Below are 22,248 nucleotides of genomic sequence, written 5' to 3' on the forward strand. Positions count from 1 at the left end.
TGTCTTGTGCAACTAAAGTATTTTTCTAATGTGTAAAGCCATGGTGGTTGTTTTCACAGCTTAATAGTGCTTCCTAAGTAGCTTGGTTTCACATGAAGACAATTTAGGCATCTTCATTGTTTCTATTAGAGCAGCCTGATTTCTTGGGAGGAATAAAAATGCTGGTAGACATAGAATGAAGATGCAAGTATTATTTTTTTTAAACCCACTTTACAGTAGGTATTTCCTATTATCATCAGAAAAAAAAAACCAACTGTAAATTTGATGTAAAATGTAACACTTAAAAGCAGTGAAAATTTTCTAAACTGATTTATTTCCCTGACTGCCAGGTAGGATTACATATAGTAAATCACTCCAGCTAGAGAGAGAAAATACATTTTTTTAAGGTGGGTACTAAGTTACTCCACCATACGCACAATTCTGGATATTGCTCTTTTTACCACTGAACTTCAGCAGTAGATCCAAGATCCAAGGCTCCTTTGTCAGTCCTGAGAAGAACTTCTGCCTGCCATACAGCTCCTGTAAAGAAGTCCTATTCAAATAAGGCTAGGGTTTAACCAGAAGGCACCAACTTTCTGTTTAATGCAACAGTCATAGGTAAAATTCAGAATGGCACATTAGTCTCAAACCCCTTAACAATCAAGTCAGTGCCGTACGTTAATTACGCTGCAGCATAAAATACTCCAACATAATTGTTGGTGATAAGAAGTCACTGAATAGATCTCCTGTCAGTTTACATTCCATTATAAGCTGGTCCTCCTCCACCTTCAGGTACTACCCAGTTAATGTTCTGACTTGGGTCTTTAATATCACATGTTTTGCAGTGGACACAGTTCTGAGCATTTATCTGCAGCCGTGATCCTTCTCCCGTTTCCAGAGGAACATACTCATAGACCCCTGCAAAGACAAGAAGGGAGCTATCACTTTGCTGAACAGCTTCCCCCTGCATGCATACTCTACTTACCAGCAACTGTAATGAGGGAAATATATTACTAATGTGTTTTAATTCCCTTCTTCCATGTTTAATAGTTATTTCATCACAAAACTACTGCTGGCATATTTTAAGACCTGCAACTGAACCCCCTTCTAGGAGGAAAATTAGGATAGAATGCGTGAAGTAAGTAGTAGGCCAGGTGGCCTCCTCCTGAAGTACTTAGTCTTTCATCTTGCAGAAGGAGCTGACACACACATTTTTGTTACCTACCTGCTGGACAAAATCTTTGCTCTGGTCCATCGAATACGGCCAGATTCCTGCTCACAGGGACGCTGTCATCTTTGAGAGTTAAATGAGCAGGCTGGTCATGTTCATGGTTTGTACCACTTAAAGCCACAGATGACAGGAGATCAAAACTGATTTTTCCATCAGGCTTTGGGTATTCAATAGGTGTGCACTCTTTGGCCGGCTTGAGCTGAGCAAAATCTGGTCCTAAATATATTTTTAATAAATTTCAGTATAGAATTATTGTAATTTGCAATTACTCAAGAACAATTTAACTAAGCTGTTTTAACTTCCCTTGTCATCAGAATGAAGTGCTTCATAAAAGGTAGCCTTTTTCACAAGACAGAAGACTATACTAAGTTGTACTAAGCACTGTTTTAATGTCTTCATTTACATTATATGGTAGCTAATACGACAAAGTCTGCTTCAATGCTTTATCAATTTCCTTGGCACACTTTAACACCTCACCACTGGACCAGATGTGCACCAGCTGAAACTAAGACCGGAAAAGACTGACCTATAAATTTAGAAGATTCAGGAGATAAAGAAATTACCTGGATGTTTTAATGTCCATGGTTCCATTCCTCTCAGTAGCCAATAAAATATACCTGTATATATCATCCCTCCATACACACCAAGTACACTATGGCAGGATGGTCGGATGTTTCTCACTGCATACAGCTCTTTCCAGACCCAGGACTTTTTCAGGTTCTCTTCATATTCTTGCACATCAAGTCCTAAGGCAGTACATTCATTACTTGTTAGGTACCTATAGTACATCAATACTATCCTTGAAATAAAAAGCAGATGCTGAATAAAAGCAACTGCTAGCAATGAAGTCAGCAAAATAAGAATTTCAGAACTGTAAGCTAGGAATATACATGTTTCAGCCTCTTGAATCAAGAGACCTGTTTTGTTGGTAGATACCTACTGCTCCTTTGTAGCCTCTATTGAATGAGCCACAAGCAGCATTAAATTGCCTCAAACCTCAGCAAAATATTAGACAGGTGGCTGCATTGGCACCTCAGTGGGAAAACAGCTACTTGCTCATAGAATCTGAGTGCTGACCAGGACAGTCTGCCTGTGATCCAAAGCCAGATTTGCAGTTCTAATGTCAAGTTCAAAAGCTTTTTCCATACAAGTTTTGCAACCACAGTCCCATTTCAGTTACTATGGCTATGGCTCAATGGATGATGCCAGTGCTAGATCATTTCTCCCTTTCATGAGATTTATTTATTTCATGAGCACATTCATGAGATTTATTTGACTGCAAACTTCTGATTTAAACTCTTTGATTGTATTCTTTGCAAATACTAGGTATTTTACACTTGACACATCTACTGCAGTGTAGTTAAAGTCAAGTAATTATCTCAAAAAAAAAAAGTTTCTTCAAATGAAAATTGTTTGAGAGCTTTTCCTTCATCATTCTCCATTACTACTATATGGGAATAAATGTTCTAAATAATCAGTTTTAAGCCTTTTCTATATATCAAAAGCATGCTTCAGTCTGTATTTCTCATAAAGCCCATTATCTCTGCAAAGAGAGGAAAGTGGCTGTAATAGTCCAGTCTTGACAAGACTGGAAGGAAACATAAAACCTGTCCATAGTCAAACGAGTGGCACACTACCCCACCAACACTGTTTATATCTTCAGATGGATTCTAAGAGTTTTAGCATGTCTAGCTGAAGTTTTAATTGTTCAGCACACCTTCTGTGGATGGCACATTTCAGCTGAATGGGAGCTCATTAGGCCTGAATCCAGCAGTACAGAGAGGAGATTTCTAAAGTGATCATCATGTGGCACCTGGCTATAGTGTCTATCTCCAGAGTGACTGGAATTCTAATTCTCTCTGTCTCTCCAGACCTTATTAACAGATTTAATGGGACAACTAAGGCTTAAACAGATCACTACAAGGTGGTCAGGAACAGGTGGTTACTTCAATGTGCTTGTATTACATATAAAATAAAATACACATAGTCTCAAACTGAGACGACTAAAAGATTAAAGGACATAAAAAATGGACTGAATGAAAACAGTATCCTAACAACAGTAAGAGCAAATCTGAAAAATCTCACCCTGTTTTGCTGACATTTAATCTATTCCTTTCTTTTTTCCTGTTTCGGCAGGCTTTCAGTAACACTTTCTGAATCATAAAGCACTACTTTTTAACATGTTTGTGGGAACAAAAGTATTCTGGTTTACTTATACAGTAATAATCTTACTTTTAAGATGGTCATTAGAGGTTCTAGCAGCAGGATCAATACTTGTGAATAAGTGAGCAATTTCTTTCTTAAATCATTTGACATTATCAATAGTAAATAAAATATATAAAATAAAAAATAAAATAAATTTTAAGCACACCCATTTCATTATTTATTCACATTTCCAACTAATTCCTTCAGCCAGATTAATTACTGCTGTTAGCTGGTGGTGGTTCTAATTGAACACAAGGTAATTACAACTCAAAGTACAGTGATCTTACCTATTGTCTTTGACTGGAGGTTTTCATTGATTAATTGACTAAAGATGGCTTCTGAAGCCAACATGCCACTTTTCATTGCAGTATGTGTTCCTTTGATCTTGGGAACATTCATGAGTCCAGGACTGCAACCAATTAATAATCCACCTGGGAAGGTGAGTTTGGGTATTGACTGAAGAGAAAACAGAAAGAAAGGTGGTTTTGTTGTTTTTTAAAGTGAAAATAACATTCTTGAAATTAAACTGGCATAAGGCTTGAGTGTCCTTTCCATTTTCAGACTTGCATGTGTGCTCTCTAAACATGCACCAGTGACTCCACTTAGTCAAGGAATTTTAGTGTAGTATGCATACAGGAACACAGACATGGCTGAGTATGAAAGTGGCAACACTTTCCTTATATCCTCTCTCCAGCTGCTTTATCTGCAACAAAACTCCAGCAGTGTCACCCACCAATAAGGTTTTCCTCCTTCAGCCTCAAGTGAATTCTTTAAAATAAAAACTCAACTCCCCATTTGTTTCCCTGATCTCCACACAGTAAGTTGTACTCATCTCATCTCACAGTGGTTTTTTCCACAACTTTTTTTCTGTGAAACTGCACAATGCCATCATGCCTGTCCCCCTCCCCCTTATTTTAGAAGTTGCTCAGCAGCCAACAAATATATTTTGGTGCAAAATCACCATCTTACTCCCGTTCTGTAAGCATAATGTCATAGAATATGGTCCACTCACAAACCTAACACAGCCAGACGATTTGCAAATATCAGGCCAATAATATTAATATACTATGTTATACACCTATATGAACGAAGGAATACCTCAGCTACCAAGGTGATGCAGATTTTAGACAGGGAACAGCTTCAAAATGCAGACTGACTGCAGAACTTTGAGCAGAAAGCTCTGATCGAAGCCTAACTCTAAAATTGCTGTAGGCAAGTTTTGAACATACCGTTCCTCCAAAGTCTTTAGTAATGAGCAGCACTTCTTAATCTAGCATCCTGCTTTTATTAAAACTGTCTGAAAGAATTCATTTTGCAGTAGCCTAAATAGCCTAAACAAGTAGCTTTACTTCATGAAAAATATATCCCTTGTACTTAAAGATAACCCAAACCAAAAGTTTTGTTTCTTCTGCTTGTTCAGGTGTTAGCTCTTTACTAGTAGTCACCAAGGACTGCTTACTTTTGAATAGTCATATAGCAATCACTAAAAAAAAGTATTACATAGCATTTCTTCTGTGTTCTGTGCAATTTCTTTAATCAGGGATGTAGTGATTTGGTTCATAGGAAAGGTAATTCAGGCTGAAAACACAACTACAACTTACTTTTCTGGGACCAGAAGTCTTAACGTTCAGCTACGTAACACTATTTCAAAGGAATTAAGTATATAGGATGTTCTCTCTTTTCACAGAAAACAGCTGCTCTGTTAGATCTATTAGGATGCAATGGTGCAGCACTGACATAAGCATAGAAAGATTTCTTGACTGGCTCTTTGAATTGCATAGAAAGATGGTGATCAAGTACTTTTCTTCTGCAACCACTGTTTCACATAATATGCAAATAGTGACCAACATACTGCTAAAGAATAAATGAGATTAAAGATTAGTCATGTAACACAAAAGGTTGCACATCCTGCAGCTTTGGCAGTAATTCTCATTACTAGTACTATGGCACTTGGTGCCTATTTTCACAGTTAGTTGAAGAAACACATCATGCCAGTATGGCACAAGCCCTCCCTGCCCCTGAGATACAGACACACAACAAGGCTGCTTTGGAGAAGGGGAGACACCTGCTCCCTGCAGAGTCTTTCCTGCCAGCAGATGGGAAACCTCATGTTCTTCCTCCCCTTACTCAGCTCAGGGCTTAAAATCTGTTAAGTGAGTCTAATATTTGACACTTAAATGGGTCATCAATATAAAGGTTTTTCCCCCTGGTATTCATAGCATACACTGTTCAACAACTGCAACACCTTTTATTTTTTCCACAAAACCCTTAAACCTTTCAAAGGTTTTTGATAAAATGGAGATGAAATAGAGGGTGCATGGGAATTTAAGTGCTTCATTTTGCAATTTTAATAAGATTAAGAAATAGTAGCTACAGAGATTAAGCTACTAAATTCTGATCCTGCCTTCCACATACCCTAAAAAACACGTGTACTCTTCTTCCGCCTTCACTCTGTGTCAAAGACTGAAGATCATGGCCATAAGGTTATCTATAACTCACAAAAAAGCTGAGGTTGATGGTAATTCTCTACACCTATTTGATGCAATACTGTTACCAAAATCAAAAACTGGAGCTACAGAATGACTTACATAAGAAAATATTCCTGGACTACAGTGATACAAATGAGTCAGACTGCTACAGTTATTAATCAAAGCAACACATGCAAAAGAAGAGCTAATCTTAAAACTCTTCCTAAGTGAATCATCAATAAAGCTTTTTTTCACTGAAGCCATGTATTAAAAACAGTATTTTAAAAGAGTGACTTCATGATCAACTAGACAAATCTATCTACAGGAAATGTGAAAAAACCACCAAAAACCAACAAAACAAAGCATGCTTTTATATTAGGAACAATGCAAAGTAAGGGACATGTTGGTTTAAATCCAGCAAACATGTCCAAAGATGAGGCAGAGATGTGCAAGAGTTCTAGTTCTACTGACTGTGTAACTTAGCACAGTGTCTGTAAGTGACTTTAAAAAATACTGTGTTCTTTCAGCTATACGTTTTCAGTATAAGGAGGATGCAACTAAAGTCACACTTTGGCTACTCCACCAAAGCCAGAAATTCAATGAGTATCTGTGATAGAGAAACCAGTGCACAGGGTGGAAAAAGAAGCCCCTCTTGCATAAAAGTCTAGATTAAAACATCTTGGTATTTTGCATCTTATCTGTGTTAATAATGGAATGGCAATGGTTTTTGAAATAAGCCAGTAACACAGCTATGTTACAGCATGATATGACATATTTCCACTGCAGAGTGGACAAAATCAACGCTCCGATTGATTAAATGTGCAGCATGGGTGTAATCAAGAAGTTGCTTCCTGAACCCACATGACTCACTCCCAGCAATGCACACTGGGGTCAAAGCCTCACTCCACACGACTGTGACAAGAGTGATGCTGCTGAAGAAATTCCACTTGTATTGCAGAAGCTGTGTGAAGCCACATTTATACTAAGAAGAAGAGGTTGAAAAAGGAAAGGCAAAGTAGTCAGAGGGCAGAGTGGAATGGCCCCACACACAGGCTGCAGATCACAAACACTCAGGCTAGTTTTAAGGTACAAACTGAAAGGAGCATCTAGAAAATAGATCTGGGAGTACAGAGAACACACTGCCATGACCTGTGTTTCAAGATGAGAAGCTAACAGGTTGAAAGTACTTTAAAACTGTTAAATACAAACTCCAGACCCTTTTTTTGGCAAGCTTTTCCAGCCCTTTCAACTGACTTTAAGTCTTGATGAATACTTAATAAAAATTTTACCTTTTACACTACTTAAGTCAACAAAATGAACAAAGTATTCCACCTCCCAAGAAAGCAGAAATTCAAAGTTGTGCATGAAAGAGACTCAAAGTATTTGTATGTGAAGAGGTAAAGATTTACCTGCCAAACTACATTACAAATTCAGCACCATCAGTGACTTAAGGCTCAAACACTGAAAAGGAGTTCCTTTTACTAGGATAAACAAGTAATCTGGAAGACCCCACAGGAACAGATCAGTGGTACTACCCTGTCTTCCCCAAGATTCCAGGCAAAACAAAAGATTGTCTGTGGGCTTTGCTGCTGAACATACTTGACTGCAATATAAATTCCACTTCACTGGCTGCTCATGGCTTGGACAAACACTCTTTGCTGGGTAAAAAACTGTCAGGATGTCTGGGCTCAGTGTTGGTGAATGGAGCTCCATCCAGCTGGCAGCCAGTCACTGGGGGGGTTCCCCAGGGCTTGGTACTGCGGCCAGCCCTGTTTAATATCTTTATCAATGACCTCGACAAGGGGATTGAGTGCACCCAGTCAGTCTACAGGCAACACTGAGCTGGGTGAGAGTGTTAATCTGCTGCAGAGGGATCTGGACAGGATGGATCTATGGACCAAGGCCAATTATACTGACATCCAGTGAGGGAAAAGTGCTCTGTCCTGTCCTTGGGTTACGCCAGCCCCATGCAGTGCCTTAGGCTTGGGGCAGAGTGACTGGAAAACTGCCTAGCAAAAAAGGACACGGGAGTCCTGCCAGATGAACATGAGCCAGCATGTGCCAGGTGGCCAAGAAGGCCAATGGCATCCTAGCTTAGATCAGAAATAGTGTGGCCAGCAGGACCAGGACAGTGATTATTTCCCTGTAGCTGTCACTGGTGATGCTGTATCTTGAATCCTTTGAACAGTTTTGGGCCCCTCACAAGACATGAAAGTGCTGGAGTGTGTCCAGAGAAGGGCAATGGAGTTCACAAAGCTCGGGTCTTATGAAGAGCAGCTGAGGGAGCTGAGGGTGTTTAGCCTGGAGAAAAGGAGGCTCAGGGGAGACCTTACCACTCTCTACAACCACCTGAAAGGAGGCTGTACTGAGGTGAGGGTCAGTCTCTTCTCCAAAGTAACATGTGACAGGAAGAGAGGAAAGGGCCTCAAGTTGTGCCAGAGGAGGTTTAGATTGGATATTAGGAAAAATATCTTCACAGGAAAGGTTGTCAGGCACTTGCACAAGCTGCCCAGGGAAGTGGTTGAGTCGCCATGCCCAGATAAGACCTACAGATGTGGCACTTAGGGATGTGGTTTAGTGGCAGACTTGGCAGTGGTGGACCAGTGATTGGAATCAACGATGTAAATGGTCTTTTCCAATCTAAACATTTCTATAATTCAGTATTTCATTTAGAAAGTAAAGTGAATATGTCAGATTTTCAGTATGACAGAGCCTACGTCAAGCAAATCTCAGCAGCCAACACTCAGCAAGACAAGAAAGTTCTTCTGTCCAGCAGAACATTTGGTATAGCATGTAATCCAAATCTACAGCACTAAATACGTGGCTATAGAGAACTCAAAGTTAAAAACTTTATGAAAAAAATTACCTGGATACCACCTTCATTTAATGCTCTGGCACCGTAGGCAATCCTTGTTCCACCCTCCAAAGTAGGCTGTACACTAGGATGGTGCTTCCACCTCTGAAATTCCCTAAATGGATTCAAATAGGGATTTTGATAATCTAAACCAACCTTAAAAAAAGAAAAAGTGCACATTAATAAAAATAAGGTATGCAATTTCAACAGAAATTTGAAAATAAAACAATTGCACATTACTGCATCAAGTCCTTAAATCAATTTTATACTAAAGCAACCTCAGGATCTTTCTACTTAAACTGCTAGCAAAAATACATTCTATTAATGGTACAGCAGAAGCAAATCTGAATATTTGCTGCTACAAGTCTGTTCTTGTCCCCACCTGAAACATGGAAAATATTTAATTGCATTGTAACCACCTTCCAGCTGTCTTTGGAATAAAATGGATTAAATTAAGCATGGTTTAATGGGTGGTATTAAGCATGAAAACTTGTTTTAAATTTGTATTTCAACCTCTGCCCTAAAAAAGCTGAAGGAAAACGTAAACAATTATTTTTTGATCGTTATATCCTTGTGCTCACATACTTTAAACAGTTCTTCAAATTGTTTAGTAGTCAATTATAATTTCCAATTAGGTGAGCCATTGTAATAAAGCACAGGGAAGCAATGATGAAAGCACAAAATAGGAGAAAAAAGATTGCCAGTGGGCTGGATGCCCAGAATTCTTATGCATTTGAGGATTTGCCCAAATATATATTCTGTATTTCCCATCTTTAAGATAAATTCTTAAAAAGAATTCTGTTGCTGAATTTTTCTCTTTTGAGAAAGGAATTATTTCTGGTTCCTGTAAGCTTTACTGGAGATAAATAATAATATATATCATGAGTCAGCAGCAATCAAGACTTTGATTTCTGTGGCAGCTCACTGCTTTTAGAGCAGTGCTTACATCTACTTTGCTGACAGGATAAAATTAATGAACAAGTTTCAAACTAAGGGTAAAATAACCCTACTGCAAGAATCATCTCAGACTGAAATAGGCATGAAGTTCAGAGACAAAAAGGTGATTGCGTGTTGACAGAGAAGTTGATTTTTTCCTCTCTGGAGAGATTATGAACATTACTGATTACCTCCCATTCTCTGTGAGAATTAGAGCTCTCTGCCCTTCTAAAACCAAACAGAATTTGAATATCTACTGCATGTACTAATTAATTCCAATACTGGAAATCTGTACAGGACAAGTACACGTGTCTGAAAAAAGCTAAAAAGTTTTTTTTCAATGTTTCTTACAAAACAGACAGAAATAGAGTTTTTCACACACACTGTAATCCTTCTGAAATCTAGGAGACAGAAGTGTCAGCTCAGTCCCATGCTGCTAAAAGTCCAGTTTGTGTGCTTGACTCTTACAACATCTGTGTTCAAGCACATGCACAGGGTAAATAGTGAATTTTTCATTTTGAACTATAGGTGATAGAGAATATTTCCAACTCTTGCTCCTTGCATCAACTGGCTGCCAGAATGACATCACGCTATCTCTAGTGATCTCACTGCTTCTGATAAAGAGGCAATAAGCAGGAAGAAGCTGCCTACCCAATTCAGAAAGGCAGTTGCTAAAGAGGGCAAGGCCAGCTGGGGTGGAGAATACCAAAAACAAAGTGAAGAGCTCAGAAATTAAAGGGATATTGCTTGTAGCACAGCAGTACTTCCACTTTATATGCCTCTCTCAAAAAATGGAGTTACACACAAGGTTGACACATGAATTAGGAAATGGAACTGTACAAAGTGCATGTGATTTAGATTTCCTAACTTGCAAAAATGTTTTGAGCACAGTTTTGATTAATCATTTGGTTTTGCCTTTACCAAAATTTGCTTGGTTTGCAAAGAAATTATTTGAAGGTTTTCTAGTTGGTCTCAATAAAAGACACTGGATTAAAGACAGATGAATATGACAAATTAGCCTTCCCTAATACAGGCATAAGAACAGTTAAGATTGAGAAAGGACTAAATTTGGTCTGTTGCTATTCTTGTATTTACATTTTCTCATTAAAACAGAGAAAAGAAACGGCATAAAAATGAAGATCAAACAACAAGCAAGCATGAAAAAACTAACTTCACTTACCACAAATCCAAGAGCAACTAAAGGTTCAGGCTCATTTAAGTGATAAAGAAAGGATCCTCCATATGTATGTCTGTCTAAAGGCCAGCCTACAGTATGTTCCACTCTTCCTGGTTTCCATTTCTTTTTATCAATAGTCCATAACTGAAATGACGATGACCAAAAAATTACTTCAGATTGCAAAGTAATGGCCTTTCAATAATATAATCAAAGACAAACACACAATTACATATAGGAGAAATTTTATTTACTCCTATGAGCAATGCAAAACTTCATACAGCAATATGCCAGCTGTTAAGTACAGTTTTTTTAGATTACCACTGAAGATTTTCACAATATCTCTCTTTCTTTAAATGTTGTGTATCAGAAAACGTGACTGAGACTGCAGTACTACACCCAAAATTTTCATTCAACCACAAGATTCCTAATATTAGTGACTTTGACAGATACTTCTGCTACAGAATGCAATGCTTATGTTGACTTTTTTCTTTAAGAGTATTTTTTTTCGTACAATTCTATGAATTATCTTGTAAGTTTTCAAGGTCAGGACAAAGCAATATGCCTGAGTTGATGTAAATATTTTCTGTCAAATTGTCCTGTCTCTGCTGTCTCCTACACATTTCCAGTGCTCCACTGACCCATGGTGAACTCAAAGAAGCATTTTCATGTTTTCAGGAGTGAGTCTATTTCCTGCTCATTTCACAAAACATCTTTTCACCATGGAGATACGTGCCAGGCACAGTCTAATGACAGAAGGGCACTAGAGCACCATAAGATCAGCTCAGGCATGGAGGGTACGTCTACATTAAAGTTCCAGTTTAGATTAAAGGACACATTTTTGAATGGGACTTCTGATTCCACCCACTTACTGTGCTTTGATTCCCATCATACAGCAGCCATGGAAGGCATGCACTGGATTCCTTCAATATGAAACTAAAAGACTGGGTCCTGAAAGTCCATCTAAAGCATTCCAGTCATGAAAGGGCACTCAGTCCATGGGACTAGATCACAGCTAGCCCAAAATAAAAATAAACCTGAGGAGTGCATAGTACAGATACCAGCTCACGAACACCAACTGCTCCACTTCAGATCCACTCCTACTGGACTGCACCATTTGCTAAAAAAGACACAGTCTCATCTGGAAGCAAGGGAACTCTACAGGAAAACCCTTCTTTACTGACAACCTCAGTATTAGAAACTGTAACCAAGATTCTGCTGTATACTTACAGAGTAGTTATTCTCCACAGAAGTGTAAACTCATCATTTAACAAATATTTTGTAGCTGTAAGCACGTACTTAAAGTAATAAATAAAGAATATGTCATGGTCAAAACTCTGAACATATTCTAAAATAATACAGCTCCTTTTCATGAGTGATATTTCCTGAGTATAGAATATTTTAAAAAGGAAACCTCATTCCTATCCCAATTTTATATGCCCAATGATGGGAGGTTTTTTTTAAAGAAAGGCTCATCCAGAAGGTGTTTCAGAGACCACGACTCATCATCTGGAACAGCTCTCTTCCCTCTCTTTCATTAATATACAGAAAGTCTTTTCCCTCCTCATGTACTAAACACCCCCAAAATTAGGCAGCACAAATCCCTCTCTCATTTAGTACAAGTATTGAAAACAGATTTCACAAATGAAACTAATTTGAAAATGTTAACAGAGCAGATTCACAGGTACCTCTAGTTGTAACAGATACAAGAGAAGCAGCAACTGAATCGGAACAGTCACAACATTCAGCAAGCATCAGCTCTGATCAGCTTCAGAACAGCAAAGATTCTGAAGTCTGAAAGTGTAACCCAAATTCTTTAATTCTCATGTCTTATACAAATTAGCTAGAAAGCAAACAGGAGCTACCTTAAAGTCTTATGGTATTTTCCTTAATTGTTAAAATTATGCAAGTGATACCTCTTTCAATCCAATGCCATAGCTCTGGGGTTGACAGTTCTCCCTTAGGTTGTATTTTTTGTACAGCTGTTTGGCTAGATGTCCATGACAACCTTCAGCAAAGACTGTGACTTTAGCATGGAGTTCCAAGCCTCTTTCAAAGGTAGCCTGCAAAAGGACAGCATTTCATCAGCAGTTAGGTCTGTGCCACACCAAACTGACAGCAAGAAAATGGAGAGTAATAAAGAGATTTTACACTACTTGGTAACACAGCTCAAAACCTACAAACCATTGCAAATTATGGCTCAAGTTCAGCTGTCCTTTCCACCTAACCATGATGCACCCCTGGCAAGTCTTGGAAGGGAATTCCAGTAAAGCAGCACTACAGTGAATTGCTATTCGTCACTGAAAAAAGAGAATCTTTTCCAGATCAGAGGATGCTTTTATCAGATCTGCTCATTCACATGGTGCAAAGGAACTCTGACAGACAAAGAATCTTTACCTGTAACCTCACACTTTAATCTTTGCTCATGAAGCCACGTTACAATAAAACATTGTGTGTGCCCCAACACATGACATAGACTGAACAGAATTACCATATCCAAAAAACCTGCATCAGCCCTGCTCCCAAAACAACCCACTGCTTCAGAATAAAGATACTATGACATTACTCCAACTTTGCATGTTAAAACATACAGTAAAATTAAACTAAATAAAATAGAATTATAAAAAAATTCTCATTAAAAATTCCAACAATGAGATTGAGAACCAGATAAGGGAAGCTGGCATACTGCTGTATGAGTACATCACCTGCATCTATGAGCACACTGGACAAGAATATAGATTATATTTGCAAATTTTTTATATAGAAAAAAGCTCGATTTCAGTCAGAAAGTTCAATGTTGAAAAAGACAAGGAAAACAGTCTTGGATGAAGACCTCCAGCAGCACCCAATTAAACCATCTCAGGGTAAGCCAGCACAGGTCCAAAAGAAGTTTACTGCTTTGGTTTTCAATTGTCTCTCAGGTGCAATCTGTTTGTAACTTACTGGCTGGAAACCTCTGAAGAAACCTAGCAAATGAAAATGTTCCCTCTAGCTGAGAATTACATTTGAACAGGAGTCATGAGATCTTGCCAAATTTTTATACTCTTTGAACTTCTGATTGTCAACGTGAACATGAATCAATTTTACAAAATACTAAAAAAAGAGTTACCTCCTGATCTAAAGATTAAAAATATCTAGTGTCCACTTTGAAGTAGATTTATATAAAACAAATTAACTACAACTCCACATGTAAATATTAGAAATTAGTGAATTTGAAACATTTCAGTAATGTGACAGAGTCGTATTTCATAGTTAACAACCTTCTCTAGTATCTACACAAGAATCAATGTGCAACTTTCTACCACTTTTACCACTGTCATTTTTGTTTGGTTGGTGCTGACTGCAAGGTGAAAATCTATTCATTAACCACTGTTTATTTGATTAGGCTCTGTATAAACACATTGAAGATATTCTTGCCTTGGAGGTTATACAAACTACATCTATTTACCTGAGCCTTTGTGCACTGGAGGCAGTACCAGCTAACTGACAGCTAGAACACTTGAACTGAGTGGCAGTGCAGTAAAAAAAGCTGCAGTAGCAGCACACTCATTATGTACATTCAAGAAGTTGAGAGACACCTTCTTCCAGAATAAATGGGAAAAAAACCCCAAAACTATGTTTTGAGGATGTTAAAAAATCCAGCTAAAATCGTTGCTTCCCATCTTAAAACAAACCCCCACAAAGCTTCACTGCCGCAGAAGCTGCACACGTTACTTGTGCCACCTTCTGGACAAAACATGCACTGGAAAACAAGAGCGTGTCTGTCCCCTACAGCAGATACACAATATTACACTGGAAAAATAAATTACTCCTCCACTGGCTATGTTCTCTCAAAACAAGAACGAGTCTTTTCTTCTCACTCCCTGCCTTAAATGGGGAAAAATAGCCCACACTCTATGTGAAAGTGAATACCCCTGAAACTATAGGAAACCAGAAAGAAACTTCATAAAAGAAAGTAAATGTTAAGAAAAATCTCGCACTCCTAATTTATGTAGTCAAATAACTCTGTGTGAAAGTTGTTCCGAGTAACTCTGAGGTGCTACATTCTCCCAACATATTATACAGGGAAACAGCACACTTAGGGCAGGTTCTGGATTCCAGAAAAAAACCCAAAAATCCAAGTCTGACACTTAGGGCAGGTAGTCAAGTCACCTTCTAGATGCAGAAACATGACCAACACCAGCATAAATGTATAACAACCCAGTATGTACCTTGCCCCAACAAGGTAGACACTCTCAGCAAGTGCAACTGCAGCTGTAAATATCAAGAAAACCAAACCAGCTAGAAGCACACTCTCTTACATGTTGCTAGTTACCAGCTGGACTAAGGCCTTCTATTTCACCTTTGGGCCTTTTTTCCAGGAGTTCCTGGAATTCTTTCCTTTGTTTCCTGATTTGACATATGCCAAACACCCTTACAGTATCTCCTTTGAGGTAACTTCTCTGAAAATGTTTTTTCTACTAATCTCAGAAGAATATTACAACGTCTGAGACCAGAACTTTCACAGGTAATTGATCCAGTTAAATACAGAGAGGGAAGACAGGTACTGAATTCTACAACTTTTCTCATGGTGCAAGACTACTGATGGCAGTAGAAGCAGATGTATCATGATTTCCATAATTAGACCCCTAGTTATGGGTAAGAATAGATACTTACTTTAGGTGCTCCATCCTTCTGAATGCCTACATCGTTAGTTGCTATCCCTTTCACGCTACCATCTTCATGAAAAAGTACCTTTGGAAATATTTAAACAAATACCATTGTAATGATCTGTACTTTGAATCTATTCATTAAAAGTTCTAAAGCAGAACTTTTAAGCACCATGGCTTTAATGGTCAAACATGAAGGTTACACATTCATTCACATACTGCATGATCCACTAGATCTGAGCCAGGGAATTTAGACACAGAAACACAGTTTTCACAATACATATCTGTTAAAAAGAAAGTTGCACATGTACAAATGATCATGACTGCACTGAGAGGGGTTCCAAAGCCACTTTTCATATACACACACTGATGTCATTAGTACCTCAGCTGCTGCATAGCCTGGATATATCTCAACACCCAAAGCTTCTGCTTGTTCACCTAGCCAACTCACAAAGTGGCCCAGACGTACTATGTAATTTCCATGATTAACCATCGGAAGTCCTAGGCAAAAAAAGACACACACACACATATAAAACATTGGACACTAAGCAAAATAACTGAGGCTGTACACAGCAGATGTCACATCTACAGCTGCTATCTTCAAGGTAGTGTCATCTGTTATCACAGCCATCACCAACACAGAGTGTATCACTGTAACCTATTACATTCTACATACACTTGCTGCACTACCCTGAATCAAACTTGTTTTGATTCACGGAGAAGTTGAAAAAGACACAGAGGAAGGTGACTCTCTTCTCCCTCACCAAACTTTACCGGGAAGAATTGGCACTGGAATTCTAGATTTCTCTGTTAAAATTCCAAACTTGTCTTCAGTTACAGGAGTATTAAGTGGAGCCTACAAAAATAAAATAGGAGAAGTAGAGAGTTATGTTTTCTTAGCCTATCCAACAGTAACAACAAAATCAAACAATCAAACTGGCTGTCAAGTGCAGGTTTAGTATAGCACTTCTATAGGAAGGTATCACGAAAGAGAAGATAAAGTACTTTATGAAGCAGTCATCGGGCAAGAATCAACACAACTACTGAGGTTAAAAATATAAAATATGGCTTTGCAAATAACATCTATTGTACATAGGCTTGTACTACATCAATATTCTACACCTTTCTAAAGAAGGCAGCTCAACTTGCACATTTATCACAGCAAGGCAAACCAAAGAGGTTGACTTCTTGCAGCTCTCAGGTGATAGCAGGCAGCTGGCTGCAAGTCAGATGGCTGTTCTGGGAGAGATGGCAGCTCATTTCCTGCTGTCGTCCCTCCTAAAATCATCTTAGGCCTTCGTTACACCACAGTGTCTGCACAGAAGTCAGTGTACTCAGTGCCATTTGCATGAAGAGCTACTGTACAGAAGCAGCAAGCCTGTCATTGGTAAGAACCAAACATCTTCCTACTTGTGCACAGGAGCTGGATTCCGCACAAAGGCAGCAAGTGCAGGGCACCCCAGGCTGCACCAGACATATTGTGTATATGAAGTAGGACTACTACAGGAAAGAGCAAAGGCCACACTAGACAGCAGTAGACAGAAAACCTTTAGCGCTGTTGAACTAGAGGAAACAGACTAAAAAGAAGGCACCTGCTTTTGTTTTGTTCCATTGATGTATTTTAAAATGGTACTAATTACTAATGGTACCAGGTACTAACTCATACCAGAATGAGTCAGAGATGAAGTTCATTACAAGTAATTAGTAATTAACTTCAGTATTTACATGCTTATACCTACCCCTCGCTCCTTCCAGTCTGGAAAGAGTTCTTCTAAGGACCTTGGCTCGAGACAAGCACCAGACAATGTATGTGCACCAATCTGAGAAGCCTTTTCCACCAGACAAACACGCACTTCTTTGCTGTGCTCAGCAGCCAACTGTTTGAGTCGAATGGCTGCAGAGAGGCCTGCAGGGCCTGCTCCCACAATGACAACATCAGCTTCCTCTGCAAATCTTTCCATGTTTACCCCTTCAACAGAAAAAAAAGATAATGACATAATCCAATCTCCAATTTCTTCCAACCCCTCTCTCACTAAACCTAAACCCTCACTGTAAGAACAACTGAAAAACCAAGCAGATACATACTGAACGAACTAAATCTTGTTGTGACAATCACTAAACCAAAAGCTGCTTGTATATTTTCTTTCTAAAAACAAGCATGAAGTTTCTTTTGATGCTATTGTATAGCACTGAAGACACTCATCATGAGATAACAACCAAAAATTTCATTTGAAATATCAGTACTGTATTTAATCATAGAGAATTTCCATAAAGAGAAAAAACCAGCAACACATTTTACTGTCTTTAAAATTCAGCAATAATAATAATAAAGCAGCTTTTAAAGAATGCAGTGTTTTTACCTTCCCATCGTTTGTCTTTGTCCCGAGGATGAATTGTGTAATGCGTAGTTATGCGAGGCACAGAGGCAGTAGAGGCACATCGTGAGACATGCAGTGATAGAAGGCAATCTTTCTTTATCAACTTTAGAGCACGAAAGCACTGACTTGCTGCAAAAACAAGAAGCAACTTCGTCAAATCAGTATTTTTCCAGATTTCTCAAAATTTCAGAGACACAAGTGGCACAACAAGTATGACAGCTTCCCCCTCCCAAAGGCTACCAGGTGATGTAAACATGAGGAACCATAAACATGGATTTTTAAATTTTCAAGTTAGGAGGATGCTGTGTAGTTTTTTATTGGGGGGGCGGGGGGGGAGGGGTTGGAGGGGAGGGGAGAAGCTTCCCCCTTTAAGCATTCTTCATGCAGTACACAGGCCACACAGCTGACACAGGATAACATGTGTCTATACAGGTGAAACACATTTTAAGTTCCAAATTAATTATTTAATTTTGAACTTCAAAAGGTTTATTTCAGACTGCATTAAACGTGACCAAACTGTAGAAATAGGACATGCAAGTTTAGCTCTTCTGACATCTCAACACACGTTGAGGCACACAGCTTGGGCTACTAATACAAGACAGTTCATCTGAAGTACATGCCACAGTCTACAATAAAAGCACAGACTTAAACCCAAGTATGCTTAGCCAAAGATAAAGTAGATACAAGTAACCTTTACCTTTGATGCAGATACAGTAATTGTTGCAAGAACAAATTAGATTTCTTAGTAAGCAAATAGACCAAAAACAAAGTTTCAAATTATCAAACCAGGACTCTTTTCAGAGGGCTATTATGTGCCATCATTTTCCTCTTTTAGAAACAAATAATAACTGTGTGTGAGATTTGTATCAAACTAACCTAGTATGGTTAGTATGAAAACTAGTTATAGTTAAAAGGTCTGTGAACCAAAGTGCCTTGACTAATAATTTTCCTTTCTTAAAGAATTCTCTATTTTCAGGGATGAAAAAGAATAATATCATATTTAACATGGAGTATTTCTACAAAACTACATAAGTAAAATCACCAGCATGCTATGACAAATGTTCACTTGAGAATGGTAATTGGCAAGGCCAGCACAAGCATCCTGTGTCATAACCCTGCCCGGTGACAGTCAGGGTACAGGTCCCTATATCCAAGTTAGCAAGTATTATCCATGTTGGTTCCTTAACAGGAAATCTGTACCTAACCAACATAACTTAAAAGCTATTATCACACCACCTCATGATTCTTAGTTATCCTTTACCTGTAACCAGGCAGCACCTGAGAACAAGTACTCCATAAGGCTGGTAACAACTACACCCATACGTATATTCAATGAAACTTTAATTTAACTTTCAGGATTTTCTTATTTGACCATAAGTGATGGTAGCAAGAATCACCCAGCATATTTTTAAAAATCAATCACTTCACATATGTAAAAGAAGTGAAACTCTGCTCTAAACACGTTTGGTAATAACAGAGGTGGGTGCAAACACTGGACGGTCAGAGCCTTCCCCAGTGAGCGCACCGAGCCCGTGCCACCACGCTGTCGAGAGCTCACGGACTCGGAAAGCGATGGGAAACGCCTGGAGGAGCCAGGCGATCCCCAAGGAGAAACTTAGCTCTGCGGCAGCCCTTGAGCAACAGCTGTCGGGATGCTGTCTCCGCAACTACTTCCCAAGGAAGTGCCCTCGTTCCACTGCTTTATTTTACCCTTTAAAGCAGGTGACACCTAGTGTCACTCAAAAAACCCGCCCATCCCTTTACGCACCCCGCTGCAGGTGGATAAACCACGTCAACATCACAGAGCTCGGGCGCGGGCAGCGCTCACGCACAGCCCTGTCCTCCCTCCTTCGGGCAGACAGAGGCCCCGGGCAGAGGGAGCCACGGGGTCCCAGCCCGCCGGCCCCGCTCCGGCCCCGCGTCCGCCCGGGCACCGGCGCGACCCAGCCGCGACCTTTGCTCTGCCTCGGCGCCGCGCCAGCCGCCGGCCCCACCCGCCCCGCCGAACGGCCGCCCCAGCCCAGCCCAGCCCAGGCCCCGGCCCCAGGCCCTCCAGCCGGCCCGGCGCGTTACCTCGGCGGGCGGCCGGGCAGCGGTAGAGCAGCATCGCAGCGGCCCCGGACACCCTCCGCTTCCCGCGACCGCCCTACGCACACCCGCCGGCCTCGGCCCCGCCGCGCCTGCGCGCCCGGCCGCGCGTCCCGTCCCGCCCCGCCCCGGCGGCAGGACTACAACTCCCAGAGCCCCCTGGGGGCGGTGACTGCGGCCGCTGCCAACCCACCGGCTCCCCGGGCGGCGGGAGCGGCACTGGGAGTGCTGTGGGCGGCGCTCGGGCGGGAGGCGCGCCCGGCGCGGGAGAGCCGAGCGGGACATGGCCGAGGCGGGGCCGCTGCCGCCGGCGGCGGTGCCCGAGGGGTCGCCCGGCGCTGAGCCCCGGAGGGTCCGCGGCGGGGGCGAGGGGTCGGGGCCGCCGGAGCTGCCCGGCGGAAACATACGGGAGCTGCTGGAGGAGGTGGAGATGCAGATCGGCGACGTGAGTGCGGCGCTCTGCCCTCGGGCGGGCTCCGGGACCCCCTCAGGGACGGGGCCGGGCACCGGCGACCCCCAACCCCTCTGCTGTCCCTCCAGGCCGCCTTCTCGCTGGCGAAGATCCTGGAGGCGACGTCGGCCGTGTCGGCCCAGGTGGAGGAGCTGGCCATCAAGTGCTCGGAGAACGCCCGGTTCCTCAGGACGTGGCGGGACCTGCTGAGGGAGGGCTACGAGTCCCTGAAGCCCAGCGGCTGACGCTGGCCCTGCCCGCCGAGCCGCCCGTGTCGGACGGCGGCGGGGCTCTTTTCGACCTCCTCTTTTAGGGAGCTCACGTGGAGTTCTGTTTTCCCCCAGAGTTCTTTCACAAATACTTGGGGGCTCTCGTATGGATGTTTTATGTAAGTCTTCCGAATAAAAAAACTTTGTTTAGGGGACCAGTTTTGACTTTCAGATTGTTCGTTGAAGCTCAAGCGACCTCATACTCTTTCTTCTGTGCGAACGTGATAGATACAAAGTTAATATGTGTGCTACGTTCAGAACTCATTACTGGTAGGAAAGTGGAGTCCTATGATGAAGAATTGTCAGCCCTCCTTTTTAAGAGCTGTTACCAGCAGAAACCCTGCCAACTCCAGAGAAATTTGAACTAACTTCAGTTTTTTGTTATGCACACCTTTTCTTCACGTTGAGTATGGGATAATGTGTCAAGTTGTGGCTTATTTATGAGCTTTAAGAAAAATCCTATATCCCAAACCTTACTATTTTTAGCAGTATTGTAATGTATGTCTGTAAAGCTGCAGATTTTTCGCAAGATGTTTTATTACTGCAAACAATTTTACCTTTTGTTGTAATAAAGTGCCTTATGATGGACCATATATCTCTGCAGGGTAGAAGTTTAACAGCATTGTTCACTGATAGGATGGATTATTTTGAACTATAAGTAAAAACTTCCATTAGTTAGAAAAGAATCTGTGACATGTATTCTCCTGTCACTGGGGAAGCACTTCAGAGCTTTTTCAGTATTTGGTCCTGTTTTTTATTTTTGCCTTATGCAATGACTAGTCCTATAGTCTAGAGCTTACTGTTAACAGAACCTTTTGGTCTGAAAGATTGCTGAACTGCAATAAATAGCTGTACTGACACTCCTGTACCTTTGTCAGGCACTGTGAAAAATAGTAATGCTGAAATGCAATGGCAGGCTGCAGGAGAACATGACTCTGCTGTGACTTATTAGTCGGCCTTATTTTTACTAGTAGGACTTTTAGAAAGACCAACTGTAGTTTGCTTATCAAAACAATAAAGATGTTGCAAAAATTCTGAAGTATTGACTATTATTGTGTTAATAAAGGAAACAAAGGTGATGTTGAATATAACTGTAATAAAGTTCAGTGAAAAACAAGTAATGGCAAGGTCAGGGATCCTTGCATATCTCATCAAAGGCAGTCACAGTCCTTGAGAGGGCTTGGCCCCTCAGAGTAAGGAAGTTCTATTGAAATGAGTTCTAATTGCTCTGGTTAAAGGCAATCCACTTGGCAGGATTTTGCTCAGCTGTTTTTAACCCCCATAACCCGAAATGTTGCTAAACAGCTTGGAAAAGAAGTCATTTTGTTCAGCAGATAATATTTTATTTCAGTAGAACATACAGTAGTGGAAACAAGATGCTAAACAATCTTCAGTTTCAAGATAATCCAAAGTTCTGTAAACAGCTGAAGTGTGAGTCACACTTTTTCAAAATTCTACTTCTTATACTGTTAAGAAGTTAAGTGCAAACATTGGAAGTATCTTTTAACTTAATTTTAAATAGTTTCAAATCAATGCAAAAGAAAGCATTTTTTTACCTTTTTGGGC

General features: G+C 40.5%; 2 protein-coding genes across 2 annotated transcripts; one reads left to right on the forward strand and one right to left on the reverse strand.

Moving 5' to 3' along the window:
• Positions 1–290: 290 nt before the first annotated feature.
• On the reverse strand, positions 291–20,086 carry ETFDH (electron transfer flavoprotein dehydrogenase). Its single transcript, XM_082281860.1, has 13 exons — positions 19,948–20,086; positions 17,857–18,003; positions 17,236–17,465; positions 16,271–16,352; positions 15,879–15,997; positions 15,504–15,581; positions 12,764–12,910; positions 10,854–10,994; positions 8,750–8,893; positions 3,703–3,871; positions 1,774–1,956; positions 1,205–1,426; positions 291–897 (listed from the first exon to the last, which is right to left on the reverse strand). The coding sequence occupies exons 1-13, from the start codon at positions 19,979–19,981 to the stop codon at positions 734–736; spliced, it is 1,860 nt and encodes a 619-aa protein (XP_082137986.1). The 5' UTR covers positions 19,982–20,086; the 3' UTR covers positions 291–733.
• Positions 20,087–20,245: 159 nt separating this feature from the next.
• Positions 20,246–21,545, forward strand: LOC309572961 (uncharacterized protein C4orf46 homolog; the record flags this gene model as incomplete). The annotated part of the gene is made up of 2 exons (XM_082281527.1): positions 20,246–20,407; positions 20,503–21,545. 2 exons carry the CDS (start codon positions 20,246–20,248, stop codon positions 20,656–20,658), a joined length of 318 nt encoding a protein of 105 aa, XP_082137653.1. The 3' UTR covers positions 20,659–21,545.
• Positions 21,546–22,248: the final 703 nt, after the last annotated feature.

This window comes from Coloeus monedula (genome assembly GCF_965178545.1).
Source record: "Coloeus monedula genome assembly, chromosome: 5".
Classification (NCBI taxonomy): Eukaryota; Metazoa; Chordata; class Aves; order Passeriformes; family Corvidae; genus Coloeus; species Coloeus monedula.